The sequence below is a fragment of the Pristis pectinata genome, chromosome 16, assembly GCF_009764475.1.
Source record: "Pristis pectinata isolate sPriPec2 chromosome 16, sPriPec2.1.pri, whole genome shotgun sequence".
Taxonomy (NCBI): Eukaryota; Metazoa; Chordata; class Chondrichthyes; order Rhinopristiformes; family Pristidae; genus Pristis; species Pristis pectinata.
The window spans coordinates 3,035,555-3,055,485 of record NC_067420.1 but is presented as its reverse complement, the minus strand read 5'-3'; the positions used below and the strand labels follow the sequence as shown (position 1 = coordinate 3,055,485).

General features: G+C 43.3%; 1 protein-coding gene across 1 annotated transcript in view; it reads right to left on the bottom strand.

Annotated features, from left to right (window-relative positions):
- Window positions 1-19,931, bottom strand: part of LOC127578705 (solute carrier family 12 member 5-like) — a 490,113-nt gene that overhangs the window by 57,573 nt on the left and 412,609 nt on the right. Inside the window, 3 exon segments of the mRNA XM_052031027.1 lie at window positions 2,248-2,422; window positions 9,824-9,881; window positions 11,311-11,409. Coding sequence (XP_051886987.1) covers window positions 2,248-2,422; window positions 9,824-9,881; window positions 11,311-11,409 — 332 coding nt within the window.

Genomic DNA, 19,931 nt, shown 5'->3' with positions numbered 1-19,931 from the left:
AGGGAATCTGTCTCTGCAATTCAGGGATTTAAAACTTTGATGAAGAGCAGCCAAGAAAAGAGCAAGAGCCCAAAAGCATTTCAGGGTAAGAGAGGACGTATAAAGGCTACAGTTGGTAACCTTGCTGCATCTAATTACTGTTCTCACAGCGAGCTCTTTATCCTCCTTGTTCCAATTAAATAACAGAAACTGCTGGAAACACTCAGCGGGTCAAAGAGCATCCACGGAAAGAGAAGAACGGAGCTGATGCTTCAAGTCAATGACCTTTCATCAGGGTTTTGATGAAAGGCCATTGACCTGAAACATTCTCTCTCCACAGATGCTGCCTGACCTGAGCATGCTTTGTTTTTTTATTACGGATTTGCAGAATCTGCTGTTTTTTTTCACTTTATTATTTGTTGCTCTTGGGATTCTCTGAGGGCAGTTATCAGCAATGGTTCAAAATATCCGGCAAATTGACTGCATCCAGGAACTCCACACTTTTCCTTAGTTATATCTCCCACTTACAGAGAAAGTGAAAAACACTTGCTCAGAAATTCTTGTGCACCCTAAAGAGGAAGCTTGAAGAATGCAGATAAGGTGGGCCAGTGATGATATACGTCGCTGGGCCACTGCATCAGGCCGTCTCCAGAACCGTGCAGACTGATCCCTTTCTCCCAAGGCTGGTCCTAGGAGGTGGCGGCTGGTCCAATTAGGTCAATGACCAAGGGCGTTAGATGGGGAAGGGTGTGGGGGGAGGGGGGCGGGGATAGGGAAGGAGAGATGCCTCAAAGCCCGGAGATTGTAGCAGAGGCTGGGCGATGTGATCAGCAGCTCGGCACGTACTGGTCACATGTGAGAGGCAATTTGGAACTCTGGTTGTATGTATGCACGGAAGATACCAGGGGAGTGCTCTGTGTGTGTGTGTGTGTGTGTGTGTGTGTGCCTGCCTGCCTGTGTATGCGCCTGCGTGTATGTGTGCGTGTGTGTGTGTGTATGTCTGTGTGTGTGTCTTGCCTGTGTGTGTGCGTGCCTCTGTGTGTGTGTGTGTGTGTGTGTGTATGCGCCTGTGTGTGTGTGTGTGTATGCGCCTGTGTGTGTGTGTGTGCGCGCGTCTGTGCATGTGTGTGTGTCTCTGTCTGTGTCTGTGTGTCTCTGCGTGCGTGTGTGTGTGTGTGTGTGTGCGTCTGTGCATGTGTGTCTGTCTGTGTCTGTGTGCCTCTGTGTGCACGTTTGTGTGTGTCTCTGTGTCTGCGTGTGTGTGTCTGTGTGTGTGCATCTGTGCATGTGTGTGTGTCTCTGTCTGCGTCTGTGTGTCTCTGTGTGCACGTCTGTGTGTGTCTATGTGTGTGTGTGTGCGTCTGTGTGTGTCTGTGTGTGTCTGTGTGTGTGCACGCACACATGCGCCTGTGTGATTGTCTATGTGAGTACGCACGTGTGCATATGTTTGTAGATGTTTGCTTGTTTGTTTGCACAATGTGTGTGTCTGTGTGAGTCTGCGGACATGTGTGTTTGAACATGCACAGGCACGTGTGCACGTGTTTGTGTGTATCTGCATCTCTACAGTATGTGTGTTGTGTGTTTTCACGCAGGCACATGTGTTTGGTTGGCGGTGCTCAGCCAGGACAGAGACGGGCTTTCTCTAAACGTTGAGGGAAGGTGGGAGGTTGCTGGGTGTGATTGGAGGCAAGGTGTTGAAGGAGCAGGGGGATCCAGGGCCCAGGAGATCCCTAGTGACGGGATGGGGCAATCGCAGGGTTCATGTGGAATTGTGCGGCTGATTGGGCCCTGGATCAGGGGCTGGGAAATCTCCTGGAGACTAGGAATGTGACGGGGGAATAACTTAAATGTGTGGCAGGCAGAGGTCCGAACATTTTACCTACTTCACAACCTCCCCAATTTGACATTGCAGGAGACAGGCTGTGTCGCTCTGGGAGTACCCCACAAGTGACACCCGAAAAACGTGGTCCTCGTTCCCCCACAATGTTCTAAGGTCCGTGTTTCATGATGAGTGACATCATCACTTGCCTTCACATGCAAAATGTCATGAGTCTTGGTACAGTTCCGGCATGTATGTGATCTTTCATCTATTTATACAAGGTCCTGTCAGCCAGTATCTCAAATTTCTCATGACAGGGAGATAACTTGGTTTGGAATCAGCAGTGTGCAAAGAACATTTTTACACAAATCCAACACATCACATTGTCTTGCAACCTCCAATATTTCCCTTCTTCCCTCATGAGAGCAGCGAAAGCAGCACATACATACCCTGAGGAAGGGTACAATCCCATCGCGAGAAATGGCCTGCAAGAGGCGAGGGGCACCTGTCAGGCTCTGAAGACCAGCGCCACACGTAGAGAAGAATGAGCCAATCACAATGACCCAAGGATTTGGCCAGGACAACGTTCCAATTACAAGATTCCCGTCCACGGCCTCTCCAAATCTGGAAAAACAAACACTCCTGTTTAGAAAGCAATTTAACACAAATTCAATTGATTATGATATTTACTGTAAAAATGCTTTACCTTGCAAGGTATTATTACAGTTCATAATATCTCTTGTCAAAGCAGCCCATTCAAATTGAATACAAATGCACAGTTTTAGTTTATATTTTATATTTCAGAAGCAGGGTCCAAAGTGAAACATGGAGTGTGCCTTTCTCTTAACAAATGCTGCCAGACCTTTAGTACATTATGAGCATTTTACAGTTTTCTTGTTATATTATTTGACTATTTTCCCAGGAAAATCTCTGAAATGTGTGCGTTGTGTAATCAGTTCATTGACTGAAGTTATGATCGTCAGGTGATTGCTTGACTGGTCTTACCACAAAGCCATGCCCCTCACGCTGCTCTGACAGTTATTAGCACAACACAAAACAAGTGATTTCAGCACAGCTTGGCTTCTGCTGGAGAGAGCACAGACAGAGGGTGTTTATGTTGTTGTAACTCTGCATTGCCAAAGCCTGCTGTTGATTTTTTGAATTGATTTAGTGGATTTGTGATTTCAGAGTCAAAAGTCAAAGTTGGGTTTATTGTCATCTGCACAAGTCCATGTGTGCACAGGTGCAATGAAAAGCTTACTTGCAGCAGCATCACAGGCACAGAGCATCAGATAAGCTGCATTCACAAGAAAAACATAAATTAAACATGATTTTTACAAGAAAGAACACAATTAGAACAAAAAAAACAAAATCCATTTGAGGGCAAAGTGATCAAAGTGGTCATAGTGTTGCTAAACTGTAGTGATTAGGGTTGTGCTGGTTGGTTCAAGAACTGAATGGTTGAAGGGAAGTAGCTGTTCCTGAACCTGGTGGTGTGGGACTTCAGGCTTCTGTACCTCCTGCCCGATGGTAGCTGTGAGAAGATGGCACGGCCCGGATGGTGGAGATCTTTAATGATAGAGGCTGCCTTCTTGAGGCAGCACCTCCTCTGGATACTCCCGATGGTGGGGAGCGACATGCCCGTGATGTATTGGGCTGAGTCCACCGCTCTCTGCAGCTTCTTGCGTTCCTGTGCATTCGAATTGCTGTACCAGACCGTGATGCACCCAGTCAGGACACTCTCAACAGAACATCTGTGTGTTCGAGTGTTTGGTGACAAGCATTCATCCCCTTCCTTGTTTGCTCCTGGGAGGGTGCTGATCCGCCTTGAATCACACTGGATGAAATTATGCCCAGGGTGTTTTTGTGTGGGAAATGCCAGGATCTTAGGTGAAGAAATCTCAGTGTATTTCCCAGAGTCTGGCTCGGAGATGAACTTGCAGGCGGTTGTGTACTCAGGTTCCTGATGTCTTGTCCTTCTTGGTGGCAGAGGCTGTGAGGGGGCAAGTTTACTATTATTTGGCACTATTAGATGGCGCAGAGATCAGCCTCAGAATGCTGGTCATGGAGGGAATATCTAAGATGAAGGAATGTGCATCAATCAAACAAGCTGACTTGTTCTTGAAAGATGTTTGAGCTGCTTGAACGTAATGCACTCAGTCAAATGGGGCACTCCATCAGGCTATTGTGTCTTTTAGAAGGTGGAAATACTTTGGGAATTCAAGAACAGTCATTCATAGAAGAATACTCTGATCTGTCTAGTCCAGTGAAATCTTCAGCCAATGGCAATCACCCACCAACTTCTTCCCCCCCCCCCCCCACCCCCCCCCCGATAGGGTGGTGATGTGGTGGATATTGGCGACTGAATGTCAAGGAAAGGTGGTTAGACTCCCGTTGGTTCGACAATGAACACTGTCATCAATGCTACCTGAAACTTACCATCTCAGACTTGAAAGCTGTCGGGGCGCCATGAGGAGCTGTGATTAACAATGAAGATTCTGCCATGGTCAGTGATTGTTCAGGCCGAAGGCAGCTGAAGATGTTTGGGCCAAAGATTCTGGCCTTATCTAGAAGTGTGACTAGCCCGTGTGTTTGAACATGTATCACGCACTGTTAGACTGAATACTGTGAGTACCGGGGATAAAAGGTGAAAAATCCATCTGACGGTATATTTTCATTACCCGCATCTCAACTCAGTTTGTTTACTCTTACTGGGCAAGTTCATCGAATGCACAATTTTATTTTTATTTTAAATATCTGAAGTGAGGACCAAAATGAAACTGCGATGTGCCTTTCTCTTTACAGATGCTGTGAGACTTTTTGTACATCATTTCAGTTTGCTAACTCCTACATGGCAAGTCCTTCAAATGTCTTCTGGGAGGAACCCAAGAAGGTACGAACGGTTGGGCGAGTCCCTTACCGTTCACAGTGACCTGTTGAGGCTCGACCAAAAAAATCGGCGGAGATAAACAGCGAGTGCTGGTCAAAGTCACTTTTGGAATTGTTGAATCTTTGTAATAATGGAAGAATATGTTGTAAAGTGGATCTTAAAATAAGTTTAAGGCACAGAATGGGAGCATCTAGGTTGGTATATTGTTCAGAAGATCATTTCTTTCCAATTTGGGGGGATAGAAAACTGGATGCACCAAAATGAGATTTTAAGCACCGTACTTGCTGCCTAGATGTTCAGCTGTCAATCACTCCTCTCCCATTCCTTCCAAATTTTGGATCAACCATTGGGCAAGTGTAGCTCTACTGCTGTGGTCAGCTCTCATCAACCCTAACAAGGAGCATATGCAGGTGAAAGGTGAAGATCATTGGATAGGGCACAAATGGAGGACTCTGCCCAGTTCCTGACACCGAGACACCGAAAAGACATTCAAGCTCTTGACACAGTGTAGAGGGCTACGAAGCTGAACTCCAGCGCCAGACAACTAGGTTGACAAGTAAGCCTGGAGAAACCCAAGCTTGACAACATTGAAAACAGATAAACCAGAGGTGAGTTCATAAATTTATGAATCGGATAAGATAAGGTATCTTTTTAGTAACATGTACATCAAAACACACAGTGAAATGCATCTTTTGCGTTGAGTGTTCTGGGGGGCAGCCCGCAAGTGTCGCCACGCTTCTGGCACCAACATAGCATGCCCACAACTTCCTAACCCGCATGTCTTTGGAATGCGGGAGGAAACTGGAGCACCCGGAGGAGACCCACACAGTCACGGGGAGAACGTACAAACTCCTTACAGACAGCGGTGGGAACTGAACCCGGGTCGCTGGTGCTGTAATAGCATTACGCTAACCGCAGGAAAGAGAATTAGAAGGAAATGGATTGCATTAATATATTGCCATTCACATCCCTTTTAAGATGTCAGAAAGGGCTTAACAGTCAAGGAAGTACCTTTCAAGTGTAGTAAAGCATTGAGAGGGTAAATGTATAAACTCTTAGCAATAGGTAACAGAGATGGAGATTTAGTGAGTCTCTGTTCATAAGCAATGATGAATTGATCAAGGATTTAACTCACAATTGTTGTCCATTGCATCTGTGCTGGTGAGGCCTCATATTGGGAATCTATAAACAAAGGGTTATGTGGCTGTGGAATGCCTTTAAGAGATTATGTCAGCATTGAGGGACAGGGGAATAGAGGGATATGGGAAATGAATGATATTAGGATTACTACTAGTATCGAGAATATAAATCAGTGCAGTCTAGATGGGCTGAATGGCCAGTGTCATGAAACTTCTGTTTCATTTAGCGCAGTGTACTATGGACAAAAAAATTGACACTATATTTGGACTGGCAACTTCTGTCAAAACGGATGAGCTAAGATGCGATGAATAACCTTTTCTCCATTTATCTAGAGCAGTTGGCAAGCACAGAGGCCGACCTGCCTTTGAACCACGTGTCCTGGCTACAGCATTTTGAATGCAGGGAGAAAGTGCAACGACAAAAGGAATGTCTGCGGACTTCACCCTGCAAAATAACCTGAAAGCTGCAGAGAGAATGGAGATAGGACTGGAGAGTTTCCGCAAGTGCTGTTATTGACCGCAAACAGGTATGAATTTCCAATGGCTTTAAGTAGAACCATAGAGGTACAGCATGGGACCAACACACTGAGTCTGCTACAGCACGGGACCAACACACTGAGTCTGCTACAGCGCGGGACCAACACACTGAGTCTGATACAGCACGGGACCAACACACTGAGTCTGCTACAGCGCAGGACCAACACACTGAGTCTGATACAGCGCGGGACCAACACACTGAGTCTGATACAGCGCGGGACCAACACACTGAGTCTGATACAGCGCGGGACCAACACACTGAGTCTGATACAGCAAGGGACCAACACACTGAGTCTGATACAGCACGGGACCAACACACTGAGTCTGATACAACCACCAAACGCTCATTTACACTAATTCCACCTGAACCCATTTTATTCTCCCCATTGTCCCATTGTCTCACCTTCACACGAGGGGGCAACTTCCAGTCACCCAACTAACCTACCAACCCGCACATTTTTGGGAAGTGAGAGGAAGCAGCCAGAGGAAACCCATACATTCACAGGGAGAACGTGCAAACTCTACACAGGCAGACTCCAAGGTCAGGATTGAACCCATGTCGCTGGAGCTGTGAGGCAGCATCTTTACCAGCTGTGCCCTTTCATCACTTCAGGTATAAAGTGACACTACGGAACCACAAATGGTTACAGCGTCCTGCCCCTTAATGTGAAAAGAGATTAAATATTAAAAGGGCAACAAAACTGGAGCAAGATAACTGCTACTATTTTAAGCAGGCTTTAATATATCTCACTTCTGAGAGGCTGATGGATAAGCCTCAAAATCGATTTGATTTACAAGTAGTATTCTTGAAATTTTTAATATGGAAATGTTACCTAAATGTGCATAAAAATTTAATTCAAGTAAAGAGTCACATGTTTTAGTCCATGGAACCTTTGAGTGATCTTAACTATTTATTTATAAAGCCCATGTTTCCACTATTACATTAAATAGATCTTAGATCTTTATTACAAAATAGAACCACAGATTTTAAAGATGAGGTGTAGTGGCTCATTGGATATGGTTAGCCATGGCCTGCTTTGAATTTCTGGTCAAGGCAAAGTGTGAAATTGAATTAACAAATCAAGTAAATTCACCATGAAATTTACTGGGTTATTATAAAAAGATGCACTGCTTCAGTTACACCCTTTAGGGAAAGGGAACTAACTCTCTCCACACAGTGTCTAATAACTATTTAACCACACTGTGGCTGACTCTCGACATCCTTAGGACTTGCAATAAATTTTGCTTACATTGCCCAGATCCTGAAAGCAAATTTATAAATAAATATCTTAGACCAGTTGGGAGGACATACCTTTCACATAATGGGCCTGGTATTGACAGGGATAGGTGTGGGTGACTGGGCTGAACCGTCAGGAAAGTAGGGATGGTATTTTGGTAGGAAACCATGAGGTTCTGTGTATCCTGCTGCTGTGGACATTTTACTGACAGTCTGTGCTGTTTCTCCGAGCCAGAATCCTGCCAGGAAGTCCATCTGATTGATAAACCTGGCTTCCGGTTGGGTGGGAAGGATTCTGAGCAGGCTGCAGGAACACGTGATCTGATCCCTGACTCTCCAGGGAAGGGGAATGAGGCAAGTTGGATTCTGGGGTGCTGTCTCTGATTCCCCCATCTATTATTGAGGGGTGCGGTCTGATGGGGAGGGAAACTTAAGGGCTGGAGGAGGAAATCTAGCTCCTCTAAACCATAAGCTCTGTTGTACCAAAACTTACTGATGCTTGAAAGATGCCTCCATTCAACTGATGCACGAATGTAAAAAATTCGGAAATAAGACCATGAGCCTAATAGCTCCTTCAGTCCGCTCCGCCATTCAATAAGGTCTGATCTTAGCCTCGTTTTATTATCTTGCTCAATTCCCATAACCCTATAGTCTGAAAACCTGCCCATCTCAGCCTTTAATATATTCAATGACCCCGGCTCCACAGACTTCTAGGCTAAAGAATTCCAGATTTAAACTTTTAAGAGAAGAAATTACTCTCCGTCTCTGTTTTAAGAGAAGGACCATTTATTCTGATAACTTACTCCTTGGTTCGAGATTCCTCATTGAAGGGAAGCATTCTTGCCCAGGGTCAGGAAAAAACTTAAGGGGCAATTAAGATTCAATTAGATTGGTTTGTCTCTAAACCCACACCAGTCTGGCGAACTATCCTCTAAAGTGACCAAGCATCACTTTCATCGCTTCAGTGAGGTCCCCGGGAAACTAAATTTGGGCAAAAAATCCAGGTTGTGTTGGCGACGTTCACAAGCCAAGAATGATTTTTATTGTGTTCTCTACACACACACACCTCACAACCACTCCAAAACTTCCCCTTCCTCTCTGGAAGATGCTGGTTATAAATCCGTAGGTCTGAACTATCTCTCAATACTTGTCCCTCAGAAAGATCATTGTTGATCAACAGTTCTGTGAGACTGTAGAAGACAAACAGTTGAGCTTAATCTTGTCCTCATTTGAAAGCCGTACATTCGGAACTGCATTGCCTGAACTGGTATGGACACAGATTCAATAAATAGTCGTCAAAGGAGAACTGGAAAGGAGAACTGCAGGGGATTGGGAAAGATCAGTGGAGTGGGATTAGTTAAGCAGCTCCCTGTAAAAGCTAGCACCTTCATAAAAGGCTGTCCTTTCCAGAAGAAATCTCAGGCAAGCATTGAGAATCAAGAACCCCATCTTACCCTGCTCATGAGCATTGAGGCAAAATGTGATTTGTCAACACACACAACAATGTATGTGTCTATACTTCTCGCTGCCTCGGTAAAGCAGCCAGCATAATCAGAGATCCCACCCACCCTGGACATTCTCTCTCCTCCCCCCTCCCATCGGGCAGAAGATACAAAAGCCTGAAAGCACGTACCACCAGGCTCAAGGACAGCTTCTATCCCGCTGTTATAAGACTATTGAACGGTTCCCTAGTACAATAAGATGGACTCTTGACCTCACAATCTATCTCATTATGGCCTTGCACCTTATTGTCCGCCTGCACTGCACTTTCTCTGTAACTGTTACACTTTATTCTGCATTCTGTTTTGTTTTACCCTGTACTACCTCAATGCACTGATGTGATGAAATGATCTGTATGACTGGTATATAAGACACGTTTTTCACTGTACCTCAGTACACGTGACAATAATAAACCAATTTATCAATCTGCCAAATGTGATTCTACCTTGATCATTAACCATGTGTGCTGAGGGAGTAAAAAGGAATGAAATCGGAATGGGAGAGTGAACAGGAAAGGGCCCTTTTATTTATTCATGGCAAGTGACATCATTGGCAGTCTTGGCATCTTTCGCCCACCTCTAACTCCCCTCAAGAAAAGGGTGCTGAGACACCTTCTTGAACTGCTACAGCCTTAGGTTTCTGAAGATACTTTAAATCAAGTTACTGTATGCGTTCTAATCTTTCATTACATATTTTACCAGCCGTGAATGAAATGTACTTACTTGTCTCGGAGCACCACACCTTCAATACATGCGCCAAAGAGAATAATACTGGATACATCTGCGATGGATTATGAAGGATTCAAACAGTGTGAAGACCTGACAGTGTGAGATTCATCACGAAAATAAAAGCTCCATTCTTCAGTCAGGAATCAAAGTGTGAAGAACCTCACACTTATTTGGACCAAACACAATGTTTTTATAAGTTAAATATAATTCATCCTTCTACTTATAGCAGCTGTGATAAATACAGTTCAAATGTGATCCAAGTTTATTCAGCTCCATTTTTATGAACAGTACAGTAAGTATAAATGAGGTGGAATTTATTGGTAGCAATATTGCTTCTGTCTGAACACCAGCCATACAATTCTGGTACCTGAGGTGCCTGACCATTTGTAATTACGCTGCATTTGGGCCTCAGGGACACCATTTAGCCAGTGTGCATCAATTATCAAAAGCTAACCCTAATGCATTATGTAAATGTTCTCTCATCTATTCGTCCATAATACATGAGCATGTAAATACTGCTCAGAACCAGGCAGAATAGTTCCCTGTGGTCAGATCCCCATGACAACTGCATTCAAACAAATGTAGAGCTGACTAAAATAGAAGTACTGGTGGACAGTATAAGATTTATATCAAATTGCTCAGCTATTTGCTTTCTAAAGGAGTTCTTATAAAAAGTGATACGTAGCAACACAAAGCTATTTCCAGACCTTTTTACCTACTTTTTTCTCTGGGTTTATTTCTCTCAGTTTGTCACTTGTTTTTGTCAATCCAGTGGCCTTCCCAGTCATTGTAAGGGCAAGGTGGATGAACAGACAGATGACACTCCAGTCAGGCTGCAGGAGGGACAGATGTCAATCACAGTTATAGGCAGTGATATATCCAGTGATCAATGCAGAAATAGTTTCACAGCCCCACAAGAGTCAGTGGTAGGGTTATGAAGTGTTGCTTAAAATGATTATGATTGCCTTCAGTGTTAGAACTACTGACAAAAATCAGTGTCTATCTGGGCTCCCTCCAAAAGGGTCTCTTTACTTTCTCATTCCCATAGGGCTTATGGATGAAGTACCAGAGAGATGATCTACACCACCCATTTGATCTGGCGGCTAACTCCATTTTACCAGTTGAGAATATTGTGACCACATGTCAGCCTACGTACTTTGCCATCCATTGGGTCATACCAGGCATTTTGGTTATTCTACAAGATTTTGCAAATTGTGAAATATATTTTATATTGGGCGAGTGAAGTAATGGGTTTTTAATGTCTGATTTCAGATTCTTTTTCCTCATACATCCCACTAATTAATTTGCTATTTCCTGCATTAAGCAGCCTCCAGGCACTCTTATTAAAATTCTTGCTTGTCAGCTACTGTGATTAATAACCATGTGGGCACCATTTAATGCTTCCCACACTGCAGCAACAAAAATGATCAAATTATTTGGAGTAGGTTGTTCAAGTTAAATAGTAAGAGAGAAAAGGATACAGACTGCAGAAGTCGTTGCAATCGCCATGATTGTACCAATTGGAATGGACTTCTGGGCGTCTCTGAGATCTCCAGACCGGTTTGAACCAGCCATGATTCCTAAAAGAAATAAGAGAAGATTACAGGGATTATGCAAGATGGCAGTGACTTGAGCCTCTGTATCTCAAACCACCTCTCTGCAAGCTCTGATTTCAGGAAGTTGGATTAGCAATCTCTATGAAGGGAAATATTACTTGAGGAAGAAAAATTAAGCAAGATAAAAGGGGAGAAAAACAAAAAACTCTATTTTCACAAGTCTCTCCAATAACTTGACTGAGTACTAATTTACTACTGCATTAAGGGGGATCCTTGTTGCATAAAGAGTAAAAAATAAGTCCACTATTGTTCACAGTTTTGGTCAGAATTAAGTGTCTCTACTTCTGAGAATGAACTGGTTACTTTATGTTTTGACAATGCCCATATAGTCTAATAAATAACTACAAAGCAGTTATACCCTGGGGTATATAAAAAAACAGTTATCTTGAGATCTGAACAGACTATCTGCCACATATTTTTATCTCCTTTTAGAAAGAAATCTCAAAAAAACATGAGCCCAGATATGATCATTAATTTGCCTTGTTTCACAGCCAGTGATCTTACTAAGCAGCAGCTGTGATCAGATTCACTCTGAACAACCTACTTATCTCATAATACAAAACAATAACAAATGTCAGTGGGTCTTCTTACACAAGTAAAATGAGCAAAGCTCCTGATACCCTGTACTACTTCAATACACTGTGTAATGAATTGATCTGTACGAACGGTATGCAAGACAAGTTTTTCACTGTACAAGTGACAATAATAAACCGATACCAGTAACTCGTCACGACTTTTGTGAAATCTTCCAGCTGGGAACTCTGCAGACCCTGACGAAAGCTTGCATGCTGCATTTGAAAGGTTTCACTGCCTGACTGACTGCCTGCATCACTGTCTGTGCTTTTTTAAGAACATTCTGTAGGCAAGGTCAAAGGATGAGAACATTTCCCTACAAGATGGGATGGTGCTCACTGACTGTGAAAAAGCCAAGTAAATTTCTTGTTACAAACAGTCCACAGAGCAACATCTTCACACTCACTTCATTAACAATTTAACTGTTTATTATTTCAATGTTATTTCATTAAAAAGGATGCGAAGGTGCTTTACCTTAAAAGCCTAACGTTTTAAAGTGAGACCTTTTTCCACATACTTTCTGTGAAAAGAGTCCCGATAATGTCACTTCTTACAAGCAAAATTCTGTGAGCTCCACAACATCCAAATCGTCCCATGTCTGAGTATCAGTCCCAGAAATTCGGAATTAGGGACTGACTCTGTGTGTAAGTGTGGAAATTTGTAATAATAGTGCCAACTAGTGAAGTGAATCTTCTTGTAAAACAGTACCAATGGAGGTATCTATAACCATAGAACAATACAGCACAATACAGGCCCTTCGGCCCACCATATTGTGCCGACCTTCAAACCACTCCTAAGACTATCTAACCCCTTCCTCCCACATATCCCTCTATCTTAAATTCCTCCATATGCTTATCTAACAATCTCTTGAACGTATCAGCCTCCACCACCACCCCAGGCAGCGCATTCCATGCACCAACCACTCTCTGGGTGAAAAACCTCCCTCTGATATCTCCCTTGAACTTCCCACCCATTACTTTAAAGCCATGCCCTCTTGTATTCAGCATTGGTTCCCTGGGAAAGAGGCGCTGGCTGTCTACTCTATCTATTCCTCTTAATATTTTGTATACCTCTATCATGTCTCTCCTCATCCTCCTTCTCTCCAAAGAGTAAAGCCCTAGCTTCCCTAGTCTCTCCTCATAATCCATACTCTCCAAACCAGACAGCATCCTGGTAAATCTCCTCTGCACCCTTTCCAACGCTTCCACATCCTTTCTATAATGACGCGACCAGAACTGGACACAGTGCTCCAAGTGTGGTCTAACCAGAGTTTTGTAAAGCTGCGTCATTACCTTGCGGCTCTTAAACTCAATCCCACAACTTATGAAAGCTAACATCCCATAAGCTTTCTTAACTACCCTATCCACCTGTGAGACAACTTTCAGTGATGTGTGGATATGAACCCCCAGATCCCTCTGCTCCTCCACACTACCCAGAATCCTGCCATTTACCTTGTACTCTGCCTTGGAGTTTGTCCTTCCAAAGTGTACCACCTCACACTTCTCCAGATTGAACTCTATCTGCCACTTCTCAGCCCAGCTTGTCATCCTATCAATATCCCTCTGTAAGCTTCGACATCCCTCCACACTATCCACAACACCACTGACCTTTGTGTCGTCTGCAAACTTGCTAACGCAGCCTTCCACCCCCTCATCCAAGTCATTAATAAATATTACAAAAAGTAGAGGTCCCAGAACCGATCCTTGTGGGACACCACTAGTCACAGCCCCTCCAATCCGAATGCACTCCCTCCACCACAACCCACTGCTTTCTACAGGCAAGCCAATTCTGAACCCACAGGGCTAAACATCCCTGGATCCCTTGCCCTCTGACCTTCTGAAGAAGCCTACCACGTGGATTAGCAGGGGATCTTAACTATAAGTTACATCTCTTTGAAGGTCCCTGCAGATACGTCCCTGCATGTGTGAGTCACCTGAATTGTACAACCAGAAGATGATGTAAGCAATCAAGTTTAGTAATTGGATGTAGTTTAGCCACATGATAGAATTTCTCGGTCTCCATCTCTGCCATTCGTAAGACCTTGATTTCCTTCACTGAGTGCCTGATCCACAGAGCAATTGATCCGATTACTACTAATTAGTTAATTTTAGTTTCTTCTCACACTCTTGTTAGTGAGTAATTGGTTGCTGGTAAAAAGGCTGGGTGTTTAGGTCAAGCCTGATAGGGTTCTTTGAGGAGGTGACCAGGCAGATCGACAAGGGTAGTGCAGTAGATGTGGTCTATATGGATTTTAGTAAGGCGTTGGACAAGGTTCCACATGGTCATGAGAGGGATCGCGTTTAAGAGCTGCGAAGTAATGATGCAGCTTTACAAAACTCTGGTTAGACCACACTTAGAGTACTGTGTCCAGTTCTGGTCGCCTCATTATAGGAAGGATGTGGAGGCGTTGGAAAGGGTGCAGAGGAGATTTACCAGGATGCTGCCTGGATTAGAGAATATGGATTATGAGGAGAGACTAAAGGAGCTAGGGCTTTACTCATTGGAGAGAAGGAGGATGAGAGGAGACATGATAGAGGTGTACAAAATATTAAGAGGAATCGATAGAGTGGACAGCCAGCGCCTCTTTCCCAGGGCACCAATGCTGAATACAAGAGGGCATGGCTTTAAAGTAATGGGTGGGAAGTTCAAGGGAGATGTCAGAGGGAGGTTTTTCACCCAGAGAGTGGTTGGTGCATGGAATGCGCTGCCTGGGGTGGTGGTGGAGGCTGATACGTTGGTCAAGTTCAAGAGGTTGTTGGATAAGCATATGGAGGAATTTAAGATAGAGGGATATGTGGGAGGAAGGGGTTAGATAGTCTTAGGTGTGGTTTGAAGGCGGCACAGCATGGTGGGCCGAAGGGCCTGTATGGTGCTGTATGGTTCTATGGTTCTATGGTTCTAATCGCCTATCCCCTCCTAAATGATTATCACCATGACTGTATGAATCTTCTTCCCAGACTTGGTCTAATTAATTGTCCACTTAAATCATCCAGGACTTGCATTCCTGCAGCCTCCATCCCAATTAATTGATCTCATGAGCGATGCTCTTGGTAACCATTGCATGTTCCCCATGGTATTCAGTAATGCATTTGATCATCTCAGTGTTCACATCCCTCAGTTTCACAGACCACATTACTCCTTGAGGTAGATACAAGAGCTGGGAAAGATGAGTGATGTACTTATATGTGAGATGTGACCCCAGATGAAGCTCTAATACTGCGTGACCTGCTGAACTGTCATGTGGATAATGGGTTCTGTAACCTGAGGCTGATGTTCTGGATGGAATGAATACATTCAGGCATCCATGAATAGTTCCAGAAATGCTTAACTCTCTGTTTGCTTCCTTCAAACCATAACATGTGGTATGACAGCTAACATCTTAAGACCGAGGTCTGAGCATGGGAGTCACTCTCTGTTTATTATCTAAAAATATAAAATAAAATGTCTGTATGTCCCACGCAGAGCTCAGTGACAAAACAACCTAGAAATCTAACATTTTGCATGTAAGTTAGGTTCAGCATGAGGATGTGCAACTGCAGTCTTAGTTTTTCTAAATCCCTCATAAGAGGCCTTCCATAACCCAGGTAGGGCCTAATTTTAATTTACCCCATTGAAGATTGATGAGATATTTTCCAGACTTATTTTTGAGATTTCACCACTGACATTTTCTTTTGAGTTGGTTGTTTTGAAATTTGGTTTATTTGTCTCAATTCAAAATTATATCCATCATTGCCCTGTTGGAAAAGAATGGGATATTGCAGAGATCCATAAGACTGAGGTGTGTGACCTGTGCATTGCTCAGTAATGAATCAACCCAGAAATGTTGCATGCAATGAAATTTTGCAGGCTTATCATGTAATTTTGCATGTAATTTTGCATGTAATTTTGCATGCAATGAAATTTTGCAGGCTTAGCATGTGCACTGCACTCTTAGTTTTTCTAAACTCCCCATTAGAAGCCCTCAACAGCCCAAAAAGGGCTTAATTTTAATCTTTCCCCATTGAATATTGATGAGATTTTTTTTCAGATCCATTTTTGAGGTACTAAGTATTTGGGTGGACCTGACCTAAGTACTTTTGGTCTACCTGAACCACAAAGAGACACTGAAAATGTGTGCACTGATTTTCTCCAGTCAGACAAACATATCTGAGAGATAGAACCCAGTTCAGTGAGATACCAGAGAAATGCCTCCGATACTGTAACAGAGGCTGCTTACAATGACCATGTATTTTTTAGGATGCTTCCGGTGGAATGGGAAATACTTTCCTCATTAAGCTACTTTTGGCTCAAGTTTGAAGATAAACATGGACCGCCCTGATTGTGGCACCATCAGGCATTGCTTCAGCACTTCTGACGGGGGCAGAAGCTACACATTTGGCTTTTAAGCTCCCTTGAAATTTGACAAATGTTGAGACTCCAACATGTAACATTGGTTGGGGAACTGCAAAGGAAAAATTCCAAATAATTATAATCGTGTCATCTGGGATGAATGTACAAAGAAGCCATTGAAGCAACAGATTGAACATTGCATTTATTTTAGACAGAATAATAAATTAATGTGAGGAGCTAATTTAGTGCGAGCTGGAGATATTTGTCAAATGCTACCAATAATTCCATGAGGTACTAAAGCAGATGTATTGAAAGCCTGTATTAAAGCTTTGTATATTTGGGGAAATATCACAAGATCACAAGACAAAGGAGCAGAAGTAGGCCATTCGGCCCATCGGGTCTGCTCTGCTACCTCACCATGAGCTAAACTATTCCTATCTAGCCCCAATTCCCAGCCTTTTCCCCATATCCCTTGATACCCTGACTAATTAGATACCTATCAATCTCCTCCTTAAACGCCCCCAATGATCGGGCCTCCACAGCTGTACGTGGCAACGAATTCCATAAATCCACGACCCTCTGGCTAAAGAAATTTCTTCTCATTTCTGTTCGAAATGGGTACCCTCTAATTCTAAGACTGTGCCCTCCAGTCCTGGACTCACCCACCAACAGTTACACTTGAAAAACAAAATGTGAGCAAATTTGACAGGTGATCCATCTGTTTGCTATTTAACTCAGCTGTACCAAGGTCAGTTGACCACCGTCCGTCACACTTGACCACCAATAACAGAATTGTGACTGGAGAGAAAATTATTCAGGAAAGGAATAGAACAACCTTTGAAGACTTTCAGCTTCATACAGACTGGGCAAATCAAACAGGCAAAATAAGTTTGGTGAATGAATTTATAGAATGCCTCTGGGACAGTTTTCTGGCAATATACATCATAGAACCAACTAGGGAGAAGGCAATTTTAGATATTCTCTTGTGTGATGAGGCAGGCTTAATCAGTACAAAAGCAAATAACCCCAGGTGTGGTAAATCTGAACTAATCAGAAAATTCTGCAAATATTTAGCAGCTCATTTAGTAATCCTAGGGTAATAGATCCTCCAAACTATACTGATTACAAAATGATAGAATGTTGTGTGCCATTTGAGAGAGCAACAGTTCAGTCAGAAACTAGCGTCTTGGATTTATGTAGGTACGAGGGATGATTTAGCCAGTGTAGGTGAGCATGTTAGGTGAATAGTTGCCAGTAGGTGAACAATGGTAAGCACTTAAACAATTTTAACATAAAAAGTAGGGCAAGAGATCGAAGTTGCGATGATGTTGTAAGTCATTGAACAGAGATAAGGCCAGAAAAAAAAGGGAATGATTGACAGACTGTGACAGGATTGGATAGAGAGTACAAATCTCAGTTAGAATCAGATTTATTAGCACTGTCTTATGATGTGAAATTTGTTGTTTTGCGGCAGCAGTACAGTGCAAAGACATAAAATAACTATAAATTACAAAATAAATAAATATTGCAAGAGAAAGGAAGAACAAGATAGTGTTCGTGGGTTTATGGACTGTTCAGAAATCTGATGGCGGAGGTGAAGAAGCTGCTCCTGAATCGTTGAGTGTGGGTCTTCAGGCTCCTGTACCTCCTACCCGATGGTAGTAACGAGAAGAGGTCATGTCCCGGATGGTGAGGGTCCTTAGTGATGGATGCCGCCTTCTTTGAGGCACCGCCTCTTGAAGATGTCCTCGATGGTGGGGAGGGTTGTGCCCGTGATGGAGCTGGCTGAGTCTACAACCCTCTGCAGCCTCTTGCGATCCTGAGCATTGGAGCCTCCATACCAGGCGGTGATGCAACCAGTCAGAATGCTCTCCATTGTACATCTGTAGAAATTTGCAAGAGTCTTTGCTGACATACCAAATCTCCTCAAACTCCTAACAAAGTAGATCCACTGGCGTGCCTTCTTCATGATTGCATCAGTGTGTTGGGCCCAGGACAGATCCTCTGAGATGTTGACGCCCAGGAACTTGAAGCTGTTCACCCTTTCCACCGCTGACCCCTCAGTGAGGATTGGTGTGTGTTCTCCTGATTTCCCCTTCCTGAAGTCCACAATCAATTCCTTGATTGTAAGTCAGTAAGTCAGCAGAGAAAGCTAGAGGTTACAAAATAATAAAAGGACAAAGCTAAAGGCTCCTCATCTGAATGCACCAGCCTTTGAAACAAAACGGATGAACTAAGAATGTAAATGGAAATAAATATGATCTGATAACCATTGCAGAGATGTGGCTGCAGCAGGATGTAGACTGGGGGCTGATCAGTGAATGGTACATGGTACTTCAGAAGAACAGAACCTGGGAAGAGATGGACGAATGGCTCTGTTAATTAGTGAGGTCTTACCCCAGTGAAGGGGGATGACTTCACTTCCGGAAACCATGATGTTTGAGGAATAATAAAGGCAGAGGAATTTACTTGTGGGACTGGTGTATTGGCCCCCTGACAGTAACCACATGGCATGTCAAAAAATAAGGAAATAAATACTGGGACTTTTTCAGAAAGGTACAGCGATAATGATGGGGATTTTAATCTACAGATGGACCGGAAAAATCAAATAGGCTAAGGTAACCCAGGGTACTGTAGGTAGATGGATTGCAGAGTTGAGGTTACAGTCAGAGAAGCTTAGATATTATTAATGGTACATAGAACATAGAACATAGAACAGTACAGCACAATACAGGCCCTTCAGCCCACAACGTTGTGCCAACCTTTAAACCTCGCCTAAGACTATCTAACCCCTTCCTCCCACATATCCCGCTATTTTAAATTCCTCCATATGCTTATCTAGTAATCTCTTGAACTTGACCAATGTACCTGCCTCCACCACCACCCCAGCAGCACTTTCCGTGCCCCAACCCTGATACAGCAGGGTTAATGGGCTGAGTGGTCTACAACTGCACTTAGTTCGAACGTTTATGTGTTTCAACATGTTGCCTTCCAAGAGGTTAAGCATAGCATCAGATTAAAAGAAAAGGCTTGTGATGTTCCCCAGAAGGGTCATGTCTGAAGGTTAGCATAGTTTTAGGAAGTCGAGATTATGAAGCTAAACTAGCTGAAATATATTAAAAAATTATAACGTCTTCTACAAGGATGTAAAAATGACAACTGCAGTGAAAGTGATATGGGTCCTTCGGAGATAAGGAAGAGGATATTTTTATTAAAAATAAAGACATGGCTGAGTTATTGCACTATTATTTTGCATTGCTGTTCACTACTGAAAATGCAGCAAATGTAGCAGAAGCAAAGGGGAATTGAAGATGAATTAGTCAGATTAATGGGAAAACTTTAGAGAAATTAAGTGGATCAAAACTGGACAAATTCCCTCTGCCTGAAGGCGTGCATCACAGGGTTCTAAGGTTAGGGGATACACAACGAATTCTTACGTCAGTGACCATCTTCCAAGTTCTGGAAAAGTCCACCAGATTGGTGTGTAGTAAATGTAACACTGATATCAAGAAAGGAATAAGAGAGAGAAAAAAAGAAACATAGCCCTGCTGGTCTGAGATTGGCTGTTACTAGAATGCTGGCAT